The sequence below is a fragment of the Asparagus officinalis genome, chromosome 10 (assembly GCF_001876935.1).
Source record: "Asparagus officinalis chromosome 10, Aspof.V1, whole genome shotgun sequence".
In the NCBI taxonomy this organism is placed as follows: Eukaryota; Viridiplantae; Streptophyta; class Magnoliopsida; order Asparagales; family Asparagaceae; genus Asparagus; species Asparagus officinalis.
This window is the reverse complement of record NC_033803.1, coordinates 70,729,917-70,750,253: the sequence shown is the minus strand read 5'-3', so window position 1 is coordinate 70,750,253 and position 20,337 is coordinate 70,729,917. Positions and strand designations below refer to the sequence as shown.

The 20,337-nt window shown below is 35.7% G+C and overlaps 2 protein-coding genes across 2 annotated transcripts; both read left to right on the top strand.

The window, feature by feature from the left end:
* Positions 218-8,567, top strand: LOC109825720 (ras-related protein Rab5). Its single transcript, XM_020392595.1, has 8 exons — positions 218-381; positions 458-535; positions 625-792; positions 881-929; positions 1,304-1,377; positions 3,266-3,359; positions 4,750-4,850; positions 8,171-8,567. The coding sequence occupies exons 1-7, from the start codon at positions 343-345 to the stop codon at positions 4,848-4,850; spliced, it is 603 nt and encodes a 200-aa protein (XP_020248184.1). The 5' UTR covers positions 218-342; the 3' UTR covers positions 8,171-8,567.
* On the top strand, positions 18,636-19,580 carry LOC109825310 (defensin-like protein 2). The gene is made up of 2 exons (XM_020392144.1): positions 18,636-18,774; positions 19,182-19,580. The coding sequence occupies exons 1-2, from the start codon at positions 18,711-18,713 to the stop codon at positions 19,367-19,369; spliced, it is 252 nt and encodes an 83-aa protein (XP_020247733.1). The 5' UTR covers positions 18,636-18,710; the 3' UTR covers positions 19,370-19,580.

The following is a 20,337-nucleotide window of genomic DNA, read 5'->3' as shown; positions in this document are numbered from 1 at the left end:
TATGCATAAATTTAAAATAAAAGATGATTTTCATATAATTAACCTATTTTTTAAGATGGTTTTTAGGAAAAAAAAAAGGGAAAAAACTAATAAGAATATATACATAGAGGCAGCAGAAACTCCGAATATATAAAATACGATGAAGGCACGCAACCTACATACGGTACAAATTGAAGGGCATAATCGTCTTTTTCTTGCAAATAAAAATCCAATGTCAACAGCTCAAGACTTCGAAGCGATCCCCTCTTTCTTTTTCCATTTTGTCTCTCTTTCTTCAAAATTAATTCACAGGATTCCAAATTCTAAAACCCTAGTTTCTCGATCGAGCCAGCGATCCCTCCAATGGCGACGATCGGCAACAACAATCTCAATGCCAAGCTCGTAAGTCAACCCTCTCAATTCCCCAAAACCCCCAATTTCGATCTCAGATTTTTACCCTCGATCTCTGTAACCCTAGGTTTTGCTAGGCGACATGGGAGCGGGGAAGTCCAGCCTCGTGCTCCGATTCGTTAAGGGCCAGTTCCTCGAGTTCCAGGTGAAAAAAAGTTAAAATTTTGATGCTCGGTTAGGGTTCTTTTTGGGGATTAGGGTTAGGGTTTTGAAAATTTAGGGTTTTGGTGGCAGGAATCGACGATTGGAGCTGCGTTCTTCTCGCAGACGTTGGCGGTCAATGACGCGACGGTGAAGTTTGAGATTTGGGATACTGCGGGTCAAGAGAGGTACCATAGCTTGGCTCCTATGTATTATAGAGGAGCAGCAGCTGCTGTTATTGTGTATGATATTACAAGCACGGTGAGATTAGTGCCCTTTGGATGTTGAAATTGGTGGGTGCTAAAATTTGGGCTTTTTCTTAATAATACATGGTGCATTTGGATTGTAGGAATCATTTGAGAAAGCTAAGAAGTGGGTGCAAGAGCTTCAAAAGCAAGGTTTGTGCAATGATTTTATGTTTAACCATTGTGATCAATATAGTTTCATAATTTGAACTTGTTATGGATTATGCTAACTAGTGTAAATTTTTAAAATACTGGCCAGTAAATACTGTATAAAGGTGATTTTAGATAATGGCAAGTAAGCCGAGTAATTAACAGCAACAGTTATTAATAAGGGTGCAAGAAATACTGAGTGAGATAATTAAAATTTGAGAGTATTAAAATAAGTAATCTATTGGACATCGCGTAGATAGTGAATTGCAGATGAATGTATTTTGGGAACTCCTTTGAATTATGAATTTGAAGCAGGAGATTTTTCATATTTGATTTTCCCCTGTGATAATGAGTTTCAAAGTAATGTGTTGGTTTAGGTAATCCAAACATGGTGACTGCTCTTGCTGGAAATAAAGCTGATTTGGAAGAGAAAAGGAAGGTGGAAACTGAGGCAAGTATTATCAGTATGCTCCCTTTTTATGTTTCTGACAGTTTAATTTCCTCTTATCCAAAACTGTTACCTTATACTTGTGGGTAGTTGCTTGGATAACCTAATCCAGGTTTTGTTAGGGGCTCATGTATCTAGTTGACACTGTTTAGTATGCTCTAGTAGGGCCTGGACAACAAAAGTTCAACAATAGTTCCATGTTACCATGCTGCAGTTTTTTTTTCCATACATTTAAAGACAGTCATCATACCATATACACTTTTCAAATTCTTAATCTGAATACTGGACAATTGGACATGTACAGTAATCATGACATTTTTGTGTAAACTAGAAACTGAATTTGAAGGATGTCTTAACTGCTAAATGCGAACATTCCTTGAGGATTTGCTACAGACTAGTAATGAAGGATCTTTCTAGGTAAGAAATATTGCAGCTGATGTGTCTAGTATTTTATACCTCTTTCTGGATAGTAAAATTATCTTTGCTTAGCCATGCTTATCTTTATCATTTGTGACAGAATATTCAACTAGTAAAAAAAAAGTTTAGGATTTGATTTTTTACTTTTTAGTTATTAATAATGATATATTTTTTTTCTTACTTAAGTTGTCAAGTAAATGATAAAACAATGCAGATTGACTTGTTATGTCTAACATGAAATTACACTACTCAGTGGTGTATAAAATATTTCTCTGGATAGGAAAGATTCATTGATGAGACCTTCCGATTAATAATGTTACTTATTAATTATCTGAGTTGTGAGAAGAAAAAGGGTATTAATGGGTGTTGAGTATTACATGGTATAATATTGTCACCACTAACTAATAGGGCTAACACTTAACATTGTTCTCATTAGCTGTTGGTTGATGACGCACATCAGATGAGGTGTCTTGCATGCTTATGATGTTTCCCCCTGTGTTGAACCTATTCTCTGTCGGAGGGTCAGATAATGATAGGCATTACATATTGTATTGTTATCTAGTAAATGATATGTAACGATGCTCTTATTTTCTGTGTTAAGTGTGTAGGGTTGGGGGAAGTCATAATCTTCCCCCAAACTTTCATTGAAAATGTTTTTAACTATAGAAGATTGATACACCTAAAATATATGGTCCATGCTATGCACAAAACTGCAACATCTAATGGAAAAATGCACTGTCAAGGTCTAAATTTCAGAAGCCTTTTTCAACAATTATGTAATAGTTTTAATTGCCTAAGGTTCAAAGTGATGCTCATGATCATGTTCTAACTGTTGGTTTTAATCTAGGCAGCACAGACACGGACACGAGACACGGCAAATTAGTAAAATGTAGGATAAGTGGACGCGTTAACACATACACACATGATCAAATATCTAATGAAAATACGAATAACATTTGTGTGTTTCTTTCTATTATTATCTATAACATTTAAGAATCAAGTTAAATCAAATCAAGAATAAGATTTAAGAACAAGAAGTTAGTTTTGACCACATGGGATAATATGATGGTGGTTTTTAAAAATATAAGTAATGGGTTTCAGTTTTCGGGTTAAAAAAATTGGTTTTGGACCTTATATTACTAGATAAACTATTTTAGGGTATAAGTAATGGGGAAATTGGGTTTTTCTTTGAACCACAAGTGTCCATGGAGAGTTCGTGGAGAGTCGGTGTCGGACAAGTGTCAGACACAGACACGGCACCCAAAACGAAGCGTCCGTGTTACCTAGGTTTTAATCTTTTGATTAATCTTGCATACTTTCCATGATTTCATCTCGTGGGAAATGTTTCGGACCTTTGGTTGTCTTCAGATTTATTATGCCATACTAGGATGTAACTTAGATGAACATTTCATGTACTATTTTGTGCTAATTGGCTTGTGATGCTTGTCCAATGCTTCTGATGTCTATGCTACAGGAAGCACGCAAGTATGCTGAGGAGAATGGTCTTTTTTTCATGGAAACCTCTGCCAAGACAGCCATAAACGTGAATGACATATTTTATGAAATAGGTACAGATTTAGATTTTATTTTGTCCCAAACTTGGTAAATTTTAAATGCATTAGCTTGGAGATGTGGTGGTTGTTGATTTTCTTTGGTGTTACCACTGTAATATTCAAGGCGACAATTTGGAAATTCAAGCTGTTACTGCTGTCTGTGCCTAACCCCTCCAGACTTTTCCATGAGAATGGATCATGGCTTATTAAAAGTATTTCATTAGATCTGATTCTTGCCTTGCTTTATATGTCTGTCTGCTGATCTTTTGTTTATTTTTTTATTATTTTATTTTTAATTTTTTTTTATTTTTTTGGTGCAAATGCTATATAAAACAGGAGAGGATTTGCTATAAAACCTTGAAAATGTGATATCAAAGGTAAAAAAGCTGGAGGTTTGTTTAAGGCAAGCAAACAGAATACTGTGCTTAGTGAGTAAACGATTTCATTAATTAGCAACCCAGTTAATGATTTCCTATTGGATTGGTTGCTTCCGCTGTCTGCTTATTGGCTTAGGTTGTTTGGGTTGGTAACTTCAGCTGTTCACCATTTTCATTTTGTGCGTAGAAGTAGGATTGCTGACCAAAAAAAATGTCAAAGTAACCTTACCCTCCAGAATAAGCATCAGTTGATCTTCATTGTCTAGGAAAGTGGAGCTGTTCAGCCATTCTTGCTTGTCACACTTTTTTAATGGAAAATTTATCAAGTTCAACTTGTTCTTGTAACTTTCTGTTTGCTGTTCTGAAAAAAGAACAAGTCTTTTCTTATATTTCAGTGCAGACTTTTGTGGATGGTTAATGAGGGTAAAGTTGTCCCACCATATCTTTAGCCATTGATGTTAAAATGAGATAGTGAAAAACAAGATCAGTTTAGGAAACTAAGGAGGGTGTTTTTTATGTTGGTTTAAACTTTTATCATGTTCCAAAAGTCGTCTCAAGTATGATGAATGCTCAGTGTCAGGCAAGCAGAATACTAGCATATCTCGCAGTTATCGCCATGGCTTTTGTCTCAAACAGAACCACAGTCATGTCAGTTACTTTACCAAGATAACAACTACTCTATCTCATAACTTTTATTGAAGATCTAATTGATCCGTTGAAATATATTATTTCTATGAGAAGGAACATGTTGATTTTTTTAATTTTCAGTGAAGTAGGACATAGTAATTTTTTCAGTTCGTTCTGTGTACAGTTTTTTTAAAGTTCATGATTTTTTGTCACATGATATCTACAAAACACTTAATATCATTACAGTGATTTACCTATATTATCTCAGAAGTTTTAAGTCATCTATATTCTCTGTATCTGAAGGCAGTTTCCAGACAATTCCTTGTTTGTTATTATCTTTGTTTGTTATTATCTTTTTAATGTTGACGTTCTGAAATTCCCTCTTCTATTTGTGCTTGCAGCAAAAAGGCTGCCTCGTGCTCAGCCAGCTCAGCAACCAACAGGGATGGTCCTTGCCGATAAACCAGCTGGACAAACACAGTCTTCAGCATGCTGTTCTTAGGTAGTACTAAACAGTGAAGTGTATGCATTAAAATATATGCAGTAATTTTTACTAATACTAGTTTTTACACACGTGCAATGCACGTGATTTAATACCATGATTAAGTATTTTTGGCAGTTTGTGCTCATTTTTTCTTTAAACTCTTACATTCCGATTATTTTTTTATGTTTGTTTAAATGGGATACACCCAATTTAAATTTTCATGTTGATATTTGAATTAACAAAAAATAAATATAATTTAAAAATAATTTAAATTTTCATATTATTTTTGACTGATATAAAACTAAGCTTTATTTGAGAAAGTATAGCATTGCAAAGTGAAAAATATTAAAATAGTGTTATACAAGGAAGGTGAATATTTAAAACCAATATGGCAAAATGATTGATTTAAAGTATGTTAAAACGATGCAAAAGAGAATATGAAGTTTATTCCTAATCATTAATAGGCTTCATAAAAAAATATAAATTAAAGATTAATACTAACTCTAGTATACTTTTATATGATAAAAACATCCACATAAGAATATAAAAGTACTGAAAAAAATTCATGAAACTCCCTTCTAAAGATTCCTAATTTCACTCAAAATAATTAAACTATTCTATAAAATATTCATAAAATATTGTTTTTATTTCTTCTATTTTATTTTTTATTGAGTTAAGATCAATCCTTCTTCAGGTTTATCATTTATCATTTCTCGGACAATTCTAGAGTATTGTCTTCATCATCTACATCAATTGTGACATCAGGCTAATTTTGTATTTTTTATGCTATTATCTTTCCTAGGCTCGTTAATTTTTTATCATCTCATTTAACTTTACAAAGAAGTCAAATGTACTTATGATGTTCAACACAAACTGCTCAAAATATAGACTTTGATTTTTTTTCTATTTCAATGAGAATAAATATTAATTTCATATATATAAAATTCTTTGTGTTCCTAATTTATTACTTAAATAAATTAGAAGCTATCTCTTTATTTTCTTCTAAAATGAATTCTTCTGATGTGTATCCAATAAGAATTTCTGTTATTTCAATAATATAATCTTTGCTCTATCCCTGTCATTTTCCATAAAGATCTAAAATAAATACCTGCATTATTCATTACCAATTTCTCTTAGATTATAATATTAATATTTAATTTGAAGAACACAGTATGGAATTTATGAATACTTACTAATTTTTCTTATGTCTTCCATGAAGATTTTTTCTTTGATTAGGATAAAGTTATTAAATTATTTTTTAATGTAACTCATTCAGTGCTTCATTAATAGATATGTCTTATGTTAATGCCAATTCAAGTGATTCATTGACGTTTTCTGAATTTTAGATTTATTTCCATCACTTTCCCATTTGCAATGGAAATAACTCAATTCTTTTAAAGTTATCTCTAAATATTCTAATAGTTTCTCCATATGTAATTCCTTGTATTCTTTTACCCTATAAATATTATTAACGTCAAAGATTAAAGTTTCTAAATTAAAATCAATTAATGCTAAGGTATAATATTATAGTGTTTTATCATTTCTATGGATTTAAACATCTATCAATTAATGTTACGAATGTATTTTGGCTACCCCAACTTATTACTAAAATTATATGAAATTACTTTAATTTATATAGTGCCGATAATTTTTAATCTATAATATTTTTAAAAATTTTATCCATTAACCAGATGTTTTTAATCAATTCATATTGTTTTTGTATACCAGTATCAACTTAGACTATTCTTAGATGCTGAAAATGGATAGTAAATCCCTAAATTAGAAATTTTAATATATATATATATATATATATGTATGAAAAATACCAAACAATTACACTTTTCTTTGTCAAGTTTTAAAATTTTAGCCCATTTTTGTGGTTTTGAACTTTGAGGGTGTGATTTGTAATTTTTAAAATTTTGAAAGATTTTTTAAAAAAATTTACTTTTAAGTTTGGTAGTTGTAAATTCTATGTTTCATGTGTTGGTGGTAATTTTTTAAATGTTAGTATATTTCTTGTAACTCAAAAATTTTGAGGGTGTCTTTTACCATTATTAAAACTATAGATTAATTTTGAAAAATATTAAATTTTAGCGGTGTACCAATCGACGAATTTGATATGTGCTAGTTAAAAATTTTGAAAATTTAGAGTTTTTTTACGATTTTTAAATTTTGAAGGAGTTTTTTTTTTAATTTTGAGATTAATTTCGGCAAATTTTAATTTTTTAGGTGTCTAAGGGTAATATCTTGAATTCATCTTATGTTATTTACAAATTTTAGAATTTTAAGGTGGCTTTTTATAATTTAAACTTTTAAAGGTGTTTCTATAATTTTTGAGATATTAAGGGTGTTAATTAAAAAATTTAAATTTAAATGTCAAAAATTTTAGGTGTATCATGGTAATCTGTTGAATTCATCTGTGTTGTTTGTAAGTTTTAAAATTTTAGAATTTTAATGTGCTTGTCTGTAATTTAAACTTTTGAGGGTGTTTCTATAATTTTTGAGACATTGAGATGTTAACTGTAAATTTTAAATTCTTTGTAAACTGATGTTAATTTTTTAATTTCATGTTTTTTATTTTAAGTTTTGAGACATTGGGATGATTTTTATAATTTTAAACTTTTTAGGGTCTTTTCTGCAATTTTAAAACTTTTTATGGTTTTTTTAATACTTCATGTATTATAATATGTTATCTACTTGTAATTTCTTTATCTTAACAAACTAATATCATTTTTATGTTTTATATATTTTATTAATATTAGTTTTTTTAAATTGTTAAGCTAAACATGGTTCACATAGGATTAGGATAAGATATGATTATGATTATGATAGATTAAGATATAAATAAAATATTCAAAATAATGAAGGGTAATATTGACCATTGAAAATTAGAATTTGATTATAGATAAGGTAGTTCAAACTATAAAGCGGTATATTTGTCTAAAAAATATTTTTCGAACTCGTGCTTTTAAAGGGAGTATGATTTATCTGTACATTCTCCAATAAAAATCTAAATATTTCTGAAGGTCGAGCTTGAGCTTGTTAGAGATTTTTTTTCTTTCGATCCCGTTTGTTTGTGGATAGGTTTATGTTATTTTAACTGACATGATTCCTGTGAGCGCATAGTTGGACATGAAAGTTATAGTAAATACTTTTTGATACTCAGAAGCTCTTACATTCCAGGCATATTTTTATTATTCTAAGATGCCAGGTCCGTGAGTTTGACCGGTTTGCTCAGCGTTTGATTTTCGTTATGGACTTATTGTATCTCTACTGTAACCGTTGTGAACATTATTTGAACAAGACTCGTTATCTTACGTTAAAAATGTATTTGGCAGGTACTTAATTCTTCAAATACTCCAATAGGGAATCGGTTGATGTGGACTCCTTGCAAGTGCAGAATTTGTGAAGTGGAAGTTTTTAATGGTTTAAATGTGTAAATTCATTGCTGCTGTTACCTAAATTGTGGGAGGTTGGTGCAGCTTCCTGTTATTTCTATCAAGTTCTGGCCTTTGTAAATGAGTGGTGTTGTGTGTTTATCTCATAACAAACGCATATCGTCACTTGTTATCAATTATCTACATTATTACCTACAAATATGATGCATACCAGTCTACGGTAGAGATCAGATGCTTGTGCTGAATAACATTTCATTCGCCAGGTGATTTTACCATCGAAAGTTGTATGGTGAAACTTTGGTGTTGTGGGTGAGATAATATCGTTTTGTTTGTGTCCTGACCTTGAGCATGATGTTTCTGCTTTCCCTATGTGGGATGAACTTCATCCCAAATAGGCTATATGGAATTATCAGGATAAATACCTTACTTTTTTTTTCGTTGTGACATGCTAAATGGAAAAGGGTGGTTTTGGTCAAAATCAATAAGCTTATGTGTATGGTGCTTATTCTGTCAATGAAATATGTTTATTCAATCTTAGCGATAACTATTATGTTTTCACTTTCAATTTGACTTGTATGCATCATCTTTATTAAGGTTTTCAATTGCCAAAACTGTATCTTTTTGACAACCCAGCAAGTATTTTTCTGTTTCTACCTTAAAAAGTTGTGTGAAGAAAAATCTTATCAGGATTAACCCTTGTCATCTTTCAGCCGCATGATCTGTTATCAGACTCTCTGCCTGTAAAGCAATTAGCAAAGCGAGTGGGAACTCAAAAAAGAAAACTTTGAACCTGTGGACTTCGCCACACCCATCTTCATCATGCTTTGAATCAGCAGATCCATGGAGATGTGTGGAAGATGCTTGAAACCAAATAAATCAATTCAAAGAAAGCAAAGATATGGGTTCTTTTTTGTGTCACCAACTCTTGTCCCCCCTCTTTCTGTAAAGCTCATTTGCCCATTTAGTCATACGCTCACAAAATTTTAAAAAAGAAAAAGAAAAAGAAAAGGAAAAAATGTGTTTGGGCCTCAAAAGCAGAAACTTCATCTGCTACAGCCCCTCCTAGTTTTCCCCATGTGGTTCAACCTATTGAAGTGTGACATTTTGTGCTGCAGTCCCTTTTTAACAATTATTACATGCCAGCTAAGCTTAAATCTCCAAAATATCTTTATCCCCTCCCCTCAATTCCTCAGACCCGGCACTCATATCCTCTCTCTCTCTCTCTCTCTCTCTCTCATCTCCTCTCTCTCTCTCCTATCTCTCTCTAAAACCAAGGGCTTTCTCAAGCTCGTCGTCCTCGCCCTCGCCCTCCTCACCGTCGCCGCCCAGGCCCCCAAGTCTCCCCTCAGGTTCGCCGCCGTCTCCCCTCCTCTCCTCCGCCCAACCTCGTCGCCGTAGCTCACCACTGCTCCCCGCCTCGCCCTCGACTACGTCTCGAGGATGTGGAAGTGAGCGAGAAGGCGTTAAAACTAGAACTAACACGCGGTGTGTTAGAACTAACACACCGTGTTGGGTCTGATACAGAACTCTATGATCGAGGATGTTGTAATTTTTGCTAAGTTGGGTCTGATACAATACTCTATGAGTCCAAATTATGTCCTGCAAATTTTTCTTAACAACTTGTATAAGTCCAAATTATGTCCTGTAAATTTTTCTTAATACAATTTGCTGCATTGTGTAGGGATTGCTCTCAAATTTTGCTTAAGTCTCACTCATCTGCACCTGAGAGTAAATTAGGAGTAGTGTACAAGAAATACTCGAGCATTGAATTTGGAAATGTGGCATTGAATCAACCAACACTGAAGAAGATGTTAGAGGAGTTGAAGGCTTCTTCAGCTTCGTTTTGAATGGTTAACTGTTTTTTTCTGGAGGAAGAGAAAGTCAACTATTGATGATAAGGGAGATTATTGCGTTTGTTTATTTTTTTGCTCATACCATTGTCTAAGGAGTAAAAGAACCTCTGTAATTGAATCAAACAGTTGTAGTTTTTGATACCTATTAGAACCTCTGTAATTATTCATATGATTTGTATTTTGGTTATAACTTTCTCATCCAACCTCGGAATGAGGTGATTTGAGATGCGTTGGAAAGTTGTTGAAGAGACCTATAACTTTGGTCTTTTGAGTTTTTTCATATTTGAACTATATTTATGTGTAAAATAATTTTAGTTCTGTGAGCTATGATGTTATTTCTGTGAGCTCCCATGTTAGTTCTGTGAACTCTGATGTTAGTTTTGATGTTTTCCTATATATGTTTACAATGTTGTCGCTGTAATTTCTCCGTCCGATCTCGGAATGAGGTGATTTAAGATACGTTAGAAATCTGTTGAAGAGACCTACAGCTTTGGTATTTTGAGTTTTTCCAGATTCAGTTTATATATATATATATATATATATATATTGAATTGATCCCAAATTAATTCTTAGCATACTCAAATATCAATAAATGTTGTTTATAACCATATCACATAGTTATTATCATTTATCATGATATATTCAAATTTACCTCACATATTCATTATCATTTATCATGATATATTCAAATTATGGATTCAAATTATTCATATGATCAGTATTTTGGTTATAACTTTCTTATACGATCTCGAAATGAGGTGATTTGAGATGAGTTGAAAAACTGTTGAAGAGACCTACAACTTTGATCTTTTGAGTTTTTTCAGATTCGAACTACATCTGTGTGTAAAATAATTTTAGTTCTGTGAGCTATGATGTTAGTTCTGTGAGCTCCCATATTAGTTCTGTATGCTATGATGTTAGTTCTGTGAGCTCACATGTTAGTTCTGTGAGCTCCCATATTATGTTTACAATGTTGTTTTCACTGTAATTTCTCTGTTCGATTTAGGAATGAGGTGATTTGAGATGCGTTAGAAAGCTGTTGAAGAGACCTACAACTTTGGTCTTTTGAGTTTTTCCAGATTCAGGCACATATATATATTAAATTGATCCCAAATCAATTCCTAGCATACCCAAACATCGATAAATGTTATTTATAACCATTTCACATGGTTATTATCATTTATCATGATATATTCAAATTTACCTCACATATTTATTATCATTTATCATGATATATTCAAATTTCGGATTCAAATCATTCATATGATCTGTATTTTGGTTATAACATTCTCATCCGATCTCAGAATGAATTGATTTAAGATGCGTTGAAAAGCTGTTGAAGAGATCTACAACTTTGGTCTTTTGATTTTTTTTTTAGATTCGAACCATATCTGTGTGTAAAATAATTTTAGTTATGTGAGCTATGATGTTAGTTATGTGAGTTCCCATGTTAGTTCTGTGAGCTATGGTGTTAGTTCTGTGAGCTCCCATATTATGCTTACAATGTTATTTTCGCTGTAATTTCTCCGTCCGATCTCGGAATGAGGTGATTTGAGATGCGTTGGAAAGCTGTTGAAGAGACCTAAAACTTTGGTCTTTCAAGTTTTTCCAGCTTCAGGCATATATATATATATATATATATATATATATATATATATAATATATTTATATATGAAAATATGGGTATGCTTGGTAGCCGAAACACAAATTTTGTAGCTTGGTAGTCGATGTGTGCACATCCGGCCATCCACTCACGTACCATGTAATTGTTTCCCATATTTGGAATTGAGTGGAGGGGGATTTGACAACCTCACTACCAAAGCCCAACTTTTTGTGGCTTTGGTACGCCACCTAAAGCATACACATATATATATATATATATATATATATATATATATATATATAAATATATATATATATATTAATATATATATATATATATATATATATATATATATATAGAGAGAGAGAGAGAGAGAGGAAATGAGTATATCTTGTACCGAAGGATGCTTGGTAGTCGATGTGGACACTATCTGGTCCATAACATCACACCTTGAAGATGGAGCCGTCAACCAACTCAAGGTGTGATGTATGGACAAATGTGTCCACATCACTACCAAGGGATCATTGGCCGCAAGTAAGGCACACATATTCTCAATATATAATTATATATATATTTATATATATATATATATATATATCTTATATATAGTATATATATATATATATATATATATATATATATATATATATATATATATATATATAATATATTATATATATATATATATATATATATATTAAATTGATCCCAAATTAATTCTTAGCATACTCAAATATCGATAAATGTTATTTATAATCATATTACATAGTTATTATCATTTATCATGATATATTCAAATTACGGATTCAAATTATTCATTTGATCTGTATTTTGGTTATAACTTTCTCATACGATCTTGGAATGAGGTGATTTGAGATACGTTGAAAAGCTGTTGAAGAGACCTACAACTTTGATCTTTTGAGTTTTTCAGATTCGAACTACATCTGTGTGTAAAATGATTTTAGTTCTTCAAGCTATGATATTAGTTTTGTGACCTCTGATGTTAGTTCTGTAAGCTCTGATGTTAGTTCTGATTTTTTAGGTATGTTTACAATGCTGTTTTCGCTATAATTCTAACACGCAGCATGTTAGTTCTAGATTTAACGCCTTCTCGTTCACTTCCACATCCTTGATCGCTTCATAAATTCTCATGCTTTTTTATACATTAATAGCCAATGCATACAAGAACCAGAATTTCACGAAAATGAGTGCGGATTCAATTAAAAGGTGAAGATTTAGACCCCCCCCCTTTGGCGTGTTAGTTCTAACTGTGTTATAGTCCACAGACTAGGGAACTTGTAGAACTACATATTTGGTTTGATAAAAATCTTAACATATTTGTTCTCTCTAGAGATGTTGAAGATCATATTTCTTGACTTCTTCAACATGGTTCGCATGAGAAGGCTTTAGCTACAGTTGAAGAAGGAAAGGGACAGACTGAGCTTCTTGATGAGGTAGATAAATTGTAGTGGATATTTTTTTTTCTTCTAAATTATTTAAGAGAAGGGAATCGATGAGATCGAGGTGGCCGAGGGGAGGGGATAAGGATATTTTGGGGATTTAAGCTTAGCTGACATGTAATAATTGCTAAAAAGAGACTGTAGCACAAAATGTCACACTTCAAGGGACTGAACCATATGGGAAAAACTAGAAGGGACTGCAACACATGAAGTTTTTGCTTTTGGGGTCCAGACATATTTTTCCCAAAAAAAAAGGAAAAAAGAAAGAAAAAAAACAAAGGGTGAAAAAGAGAAGGGGGCGGCGGCCCTCTGTTATGTGACTTGCATTAAAATATTGTGTGGGTTTTAAAGTTTTTCAAAGGGCAAACAGGGGGAAATGGGGCCACAACCAGCCTAGTCGGCATGGGTTCACACAATTGCACAAGTCCTAAAAGAGTCAATAATTAAATACACATTCTTTTCTCTGCAACTATTGGAACACATGACTAAAGCAATTTTAGTATTTCACCAACCCATAGGTTCAAGCATATAATGAAAACCTTATTTGATTCTAGGGGGCTGTTTGGTTCCCTGTTTTTAAGGGAAAACCACCGTTGAAAGCTTGTCAAAAGTGTCACTTTTTAGCAGGCTTTCAAGCAAAATCATTTTTTAGAGGCGTTTTTGCTTAAAGTCTGCCAAAGAAGTGACACTTTGACAGGCTTTTAAGGGATTTTTTTAACCAAACATCCCCTAATGGAATAAGTAGAGACGGCCCAACTTCCCAAATCCTAACCACGCATTCTAATTTCAAAGGATAAGATACGACCATATAGTGTTTCCACTATCGCATTAGTAGTCTTCACAACAATGGTTTTTAAGATAATAACAAAAAATTGTGCGTGACTTTGTCTTATCCTTAGAAATTGGGCTAGACGGTGAGGATTATTATCTCATTGGAGAGGATTTGAACCCTTAGACTAAATAGTAATATAGAAAAGGAAAATGATAGGGGCACACCCCCAACCACACCCCCTCTCTTATTTGCTACAGTACACCGGGCCCCACATGTGATTTTAAATTTTTAAAATCACATGTGAGGCTTGTTGTACGCAGCGGAAATTTCGGCAGAGTTTCTGGTGCACAATAAGAGAGAAAGATCGATAAGAATTCTTGTTTCTCAAAGGGAACAAGAATCTGAAGCCTAATATCCCATCAAAGTGGGATATTAGCTCTTCCTCTCGTCAGCTCTAGGACTGCACGTCGAGGGATCCTAAAAACTATTACAATGGCCACAAACTCAAACAAACTAATTTTACGTGGTTCGGCAAACTGCCTACGTCCACGGGGCAAGGAGGGGGAGATCTACTATTAGAGAGAGAATACAAAAGGTTTACAATCTCACAAACTAAACCCTCAAACTAACTCTCTAATCTCTCACAACAGCAGTAAAAAAAACACTCTATTTCTCTTGTTGCACGCAATCCAAGACCCTGTCAAAGCCTTACACGCTGCCAAAAAAAGAACCTCTGTTTTTCACCTCATACTGTACCTGCACTCCCTCTTCTTCTCCTTTTTCTTTGCTGCGTTTTCTCCAAGAAACAAAGCCGCCGAAAAAAAGAATCCACCTTGCTCCACAATGCCCTAGAAACCAAATAGTATATATAGGCTTGTATAGGCTATCGGGTGGGCTTTCACTTTGTCCGCTGGACAAAACCGAAGTCTTCACGCAGAAACAATTGAGTTCACGTGGAAACACAATATGGCTGGGAAAAGCCATCAACGTGGGTGGACCCCACATCCACAATTCTCCACATCGGTGAAGTTTTCCCAAAACTGAACCGACACCAACCAAACCAAATGTCTCACTTGTTGTGTCCAGTACACCATGAAACAATTCATGACAACAGACTCAATCCATAACAAGTCGAGAACCCAAATGAGAATGCAAACACTCTCCAAATGTCAGTATCAACTCACCAAATCGATCTCACCCCCATCAAATAATCCAACCCGACTGTATCATAAAGACTGCCTACGTATCCTCTTGCCCAAGGAATCAAGCCGAACATAGTTCACCCAAATGGCCACAAATGACCTCAATCCAATAGAAGAGTTCGCAACCCTTCTCCAATATCATCAACTCTGCGGCTGATAGCACCTCCAATGGTCTCAAACACCTCAACCTGAGGTAAACCAATGGTCGTATCCAAACTGCATCTATCAGCTGCACTCGAGTCAAAACCCAACTCATCATCTGCATCCGAATTCAAATGACTTCCACACTGTGTCACCTCAGCTGGAATCCCAACCAATACAGAATGACCTGGAGTATGTGGGAAAATCCCCACCCAATGTGGAGTAGCATCAATCTCCACCCGCTGCGATACCTCTAAGGTCTTTCCAAAACTCTCCACCTGCTGAGAGTCAATTGGCTTCCTCATCGAAGCCTCAACCAAAGTGACACTACCAGACCTATCTTCCAATGGAGTTTTACCTCCAATCACAGCAGTTGACAACTCTTCAATAGGATGACTCAAATATGTCGAAGCCTCTGTCCAGAAACTCTTCTGCAGACCATTGCTTGACAACAAACACCGATCCTCCTCCAGCAAGGCACGGTTCTCCAAATTTGTCACCTTATCTAGTTGCCCCAAGATTTCCTTCCCAACGAAGTGTCTCGCAATGCCGTGAGCTCGGCTCAAGGAAACCAATCGCCTATTACCTCCCAATGATGCCCCTTTGGAAGGCCCTCAAACATCCACGTGAACTCCTCTAGAACGACCCTTAACTCGGTGAATAGAGGTGCCAAACTTCACCTCGGTCTTCTTGCTCACATCAACATGTTCACTGGACTTCAAACCGCAGGTCTTCGCACCCTCTTTCAATCTATGCGAGGAATCAATACTGGAATGGCCAAGCCCCAAATGCCACAGTCTAGCCGAATCAACAGAAGTCGCCAGCTCTCCACCTGTTACTATACCTCCAGTCAAGTAATACATGTTATTCCTCCTGACGCCCTTCATCAAAATACGAGAGTCTCTCGCAATCTCGAGAACCATGTCCTCAACACGAACCTTCAGACCCTCTCCAACCAAAGCTCCAATCGAGATCAAGTTCTTCCTCAAAGAAGGAACATATCTCACATCATTTATCTCCCTAACAGTCCCGTCAAACATTTTTATGCGAATTCTTCCTATCCTAAGGATCTGGCATGCACGGTTATCAGCCATGTACACCACACCACTATCCACCAGCTTTTCAAAACTGGATAACCATTCCCTTCTAGGGCACACATGATAGGTCGCACCACTATCCAACATCCATTCAGATTCCTCCGAATAGCTATCTGTAGGACTGATAGAAAGCGAATAAATAGAAGAGTCAGAATTATTACCATCCGATACGATGTTTGCTTCTGATGATGGTTGCTTCCCTTTTCCCTTCTGCTTATTCTTCATCCATTCGTCGAGCTTTAGGCAGTCTTTCTTCCAATGACCAGTCTCCTTGCACCAAGCACACTGATCTTTTCCAATTGTAGGATGCCCTACTCTAGACTGTGACTTCCAATTCTTCCGGTTTGGATTCTTCCCTCTTGCGACCAACGCCTCTGCTACCGACTCAGTCAAATTCTCCTTATCCTTCTTCCGAAGCTGATAATTCACCAATGCAGCAGTGACCTCACTATACTAAAGTGATGCATTCCCATTAATCAGAGTAAGAACGAAGGTCTCATATTCCTCGTCAGGTAAGGAACTCAACAACAGCAACGCCTTGTCCTCATCTTCAATTACGACATCCACATTCGCCAAATCCGCAAGAAGCTTAGTGTAGTGGTTCATGTGATCTCTAATGGAGGTTTCCTTCTTCAATTGGAAACGATAAAGCCTCCTCTTCAAATGCAAGCGATTTTCCACACTCTTGGTCAAATACTTGCTTTCGAGAATCTCCCAAATCTTCTTCGCAGAAGTCTCATTCATCACATCATATTTTAGATCTTGAGTCAAATAAGACCTAATCACACCACACGCCGTTCGATTCATCTTCTTCCAAACCTTCTCTTCAATCTCATCTGGCTTGCTATCTAACTCCAATGTATCCTCCAAATTCTGCGCGTTCAGCGCATCCAAAACCTCACATCTCCATAATCCAAAGTTGTTTGTGCCATTAAATTTCTCCACATCTATCTTCATAGAGTGGATATTCAAACTCTGAATGGTCTTCGCGCCAGAAGTACCACCCTCGATACCCGAAGCACCTTCTTTCCCCGACATCTTACACACCAACGAACAAAGAATAGATCCAAAACTAAAAAGATAGAGTTTTTACCAAAAGATCCCACCTTTATCACCAAACGAAGCCCTAGACGAGCCTCCAAATTGATCTACTCCTCCAAATAGCCCAAGCGTAGCCCGGGCTCTGATACCACTTGTTGTGCGCAGCGGAAATTTCGGCAGAGTTTCTGGTGCACAATAAGAGAGAAAGATCGATAAGAATTCTTGTTTCTCAAAGGGAACAAGAATCTGAAGCCTAATATCCCATCAAAGTGGGATATTAGCTCTTCCTCTCGTCAGCTCTAGGACTGCGCGTCGAGTGATCCTAAAAACTATTACAATGGCCACAAACTCAAACAAACTAATTTTACGTGGTTCGGCAAACTGCCTATGTCCACGGGGCAAGGAGGGGGAGATCTACTATTAGAGAGAGAATACAAAATGTTTACAATCTCACAAACTAAACCCTCAAACTAACTCTCTAATCTCTCACAACAGCAGTAAAAAAACACTCTATTTCTCTTGTTGCACGCAGTCCAAGACCCTGTCAAAGCCTTACACGCTGCCAAAAAAAGAACCTCTGTTTTTCACCTCCTGCTGTACCTGCACTCCCTCTTCTTCTCCTTTTTCTTTGCTGCGTTTTCTCTAAGAAACAACGCCGCCGAAAAAAAGAATCCACCTTGCTCCACAATGCCCTAGAAACCAAATAGTATATAGGCTTGTATAGGCTATTGGGTGGGCTTTCACTTTGTCCGCTGGACAAAACCGAAGTCTTCACGCGGAAACAATTGAGTTCACGTGGAAACACAATATGGCTGGGAAAAGCCATCAACGTGGGTGGACCCCACATCCACAAGGCTCGGTGTACTGTAGCAAATGAGAGAGGGTGTGGTTGGATGTGTGGTTGGGGGTGTGCCCCTAGTGCCACCCTATAGAAAATTATGAAACCGATATTTTTATTGGATTGCGTCCACACCCCAGAAGGTGTAACATAATTATTCATCCCATGAACTACACGTGTGATGTAGATTATTTAACTCCCACTGATTCCTTTCTTAAGCGTCATTGTAATGCAATAAGTACTGTATATCATATCAATCTACACTTTATTCTTTTCTAATCAAGTCCACTGTCTGGAAAGTATAGTCTAGACTGTGTTATTCAATACTTTCCTTTTCCATCCAACAAACAATGAAAGTTCAACAATGCCCTTGACTTGTTCTATATATGCTCACCTCAACTTATTTTATCATTACCAGCCCTCATACATTCTTCTAATTAGTGTGATATCTAGTATCTACTATCTCCAAGCAAATGGGGTTCTCCAAGCGCATGCTTCCTGCTATCCTCCTCCTCTTCTTGCTCCTCATTGCCACTGGTTTCCTTCTCTCTCCCCCTCTCCTCTTTGCTTCCCTATTATTTACATGTCATATTACAGTCATCTTTCATCATTTGGATTGAAAACATAAATACATATATACATATTTTTATTAACTGCTTTCCGAAGGTCTTTTCCTAAAAGGGTTAATTGCATGATGCGTTATGGGCTATAAGCGCTTGTACCCTCAGGGTCTATTTGGCAAACCAATAATACAAAAGATATATTGGTGTTAAACCTTTCTACAAAACGTAGATGTATAATAGCTGGAGATACTGGATGGGACCGACGTGACCAGCGGAGCAAATCTCACCATTATCCATCTCATTTTATGAAATGAGCTGTCAGCTTATAACCATTTTTACCGTAGATTATCCATGTTTGATATATTTTTTTTCCTACCGCAGAGATGGGGCCCACGATGGTGGAGGCAAGGACTTGTGAGTCACAGAGCCACAAGTTCAAGGGCCTGTGCGTGAGGGCTAGCAACTGTGCTAACGTTTGCAAGACTGAAGGGTTCCCCGGTGGAAAGTGCCGCGGATTCCGTCGGCGATGCTTCTGCACTAGGCCTTGTCGTGAAGAGGAGAACGAATGAGTTGAACGGCTTATAAATTGTTGCTGATCAGTGGTTTTATGGTGTCTGAGTGCGTGTGAACGTGTCCTGTCTTTGAGAATAAAGCTGTTGGGTAGCTAGTCCAGTGTTGTTTGTTTTGTTGATTAATGGTGAAGATGTTAAATAGTTTTCACTAATAATTTGTATTCATCTCAAAACAAAAATATCAAATGCTCTCTCTGTTTGCTGTCAATTTTGAGATTACATGGTTATGCAGTTCTGTCATTCTACTTACTAGTGTGCACCCCGTGCAAAACACAACCCTCATTTTTTTTATTTTCGCTAAATAAATTCTGTTTTTAAATGTTTTTTAAGTACCACAGTGACATTTTCTTAAATGTTGTGCTACAGTGATAAAGGATACTGCTACAGTAATATTTTTTAAAACTATAATTTGTTGTATTGTTTACTGTAGCATGAATAGTAAATCTTTGGATCCCCTATTATTATAGATGAAGGTGTGATGTGGGGGCCACGGCCACCACGTGAATGAAGGACACAGAAAGAATTCCGCGTGAAGAAACAGATGCCCGTGAACCCGAATTACCCGGCCCACTCAAACAAACCTATATATATTATTGTGATTCCCTAGGTCAATGGGGAGCGCAGGAGGATTTGTTTGGCGGCTGCGGGGTGCAAGAACAGAGCGCGTGCAAGGACTTTGGCGGCTGAGTATCTTCTTGTGCAAGGGAGATTTTGTGTAGTCCCTTTTAGGGTTTTGTGCATCCCTTTGAGAGAGCTTTGTGAGAGATTTGAGAGTTTTGTGTGAGGGTTTTATTTGTGAGATTCTTGTGTAAACCCTATTTGTACTCTCTCTTCCTCTATTAGTAGATCTCCCCCTCCTTGCCCCGTGGACGTAGGCAATTTGCCGAACCACGTAAAAATTGGTTGTATCGCTTTTGTGTGATTTGTAATAGCTTTTTAGGTTCCCTCGACGCGCAGTCCTAGAG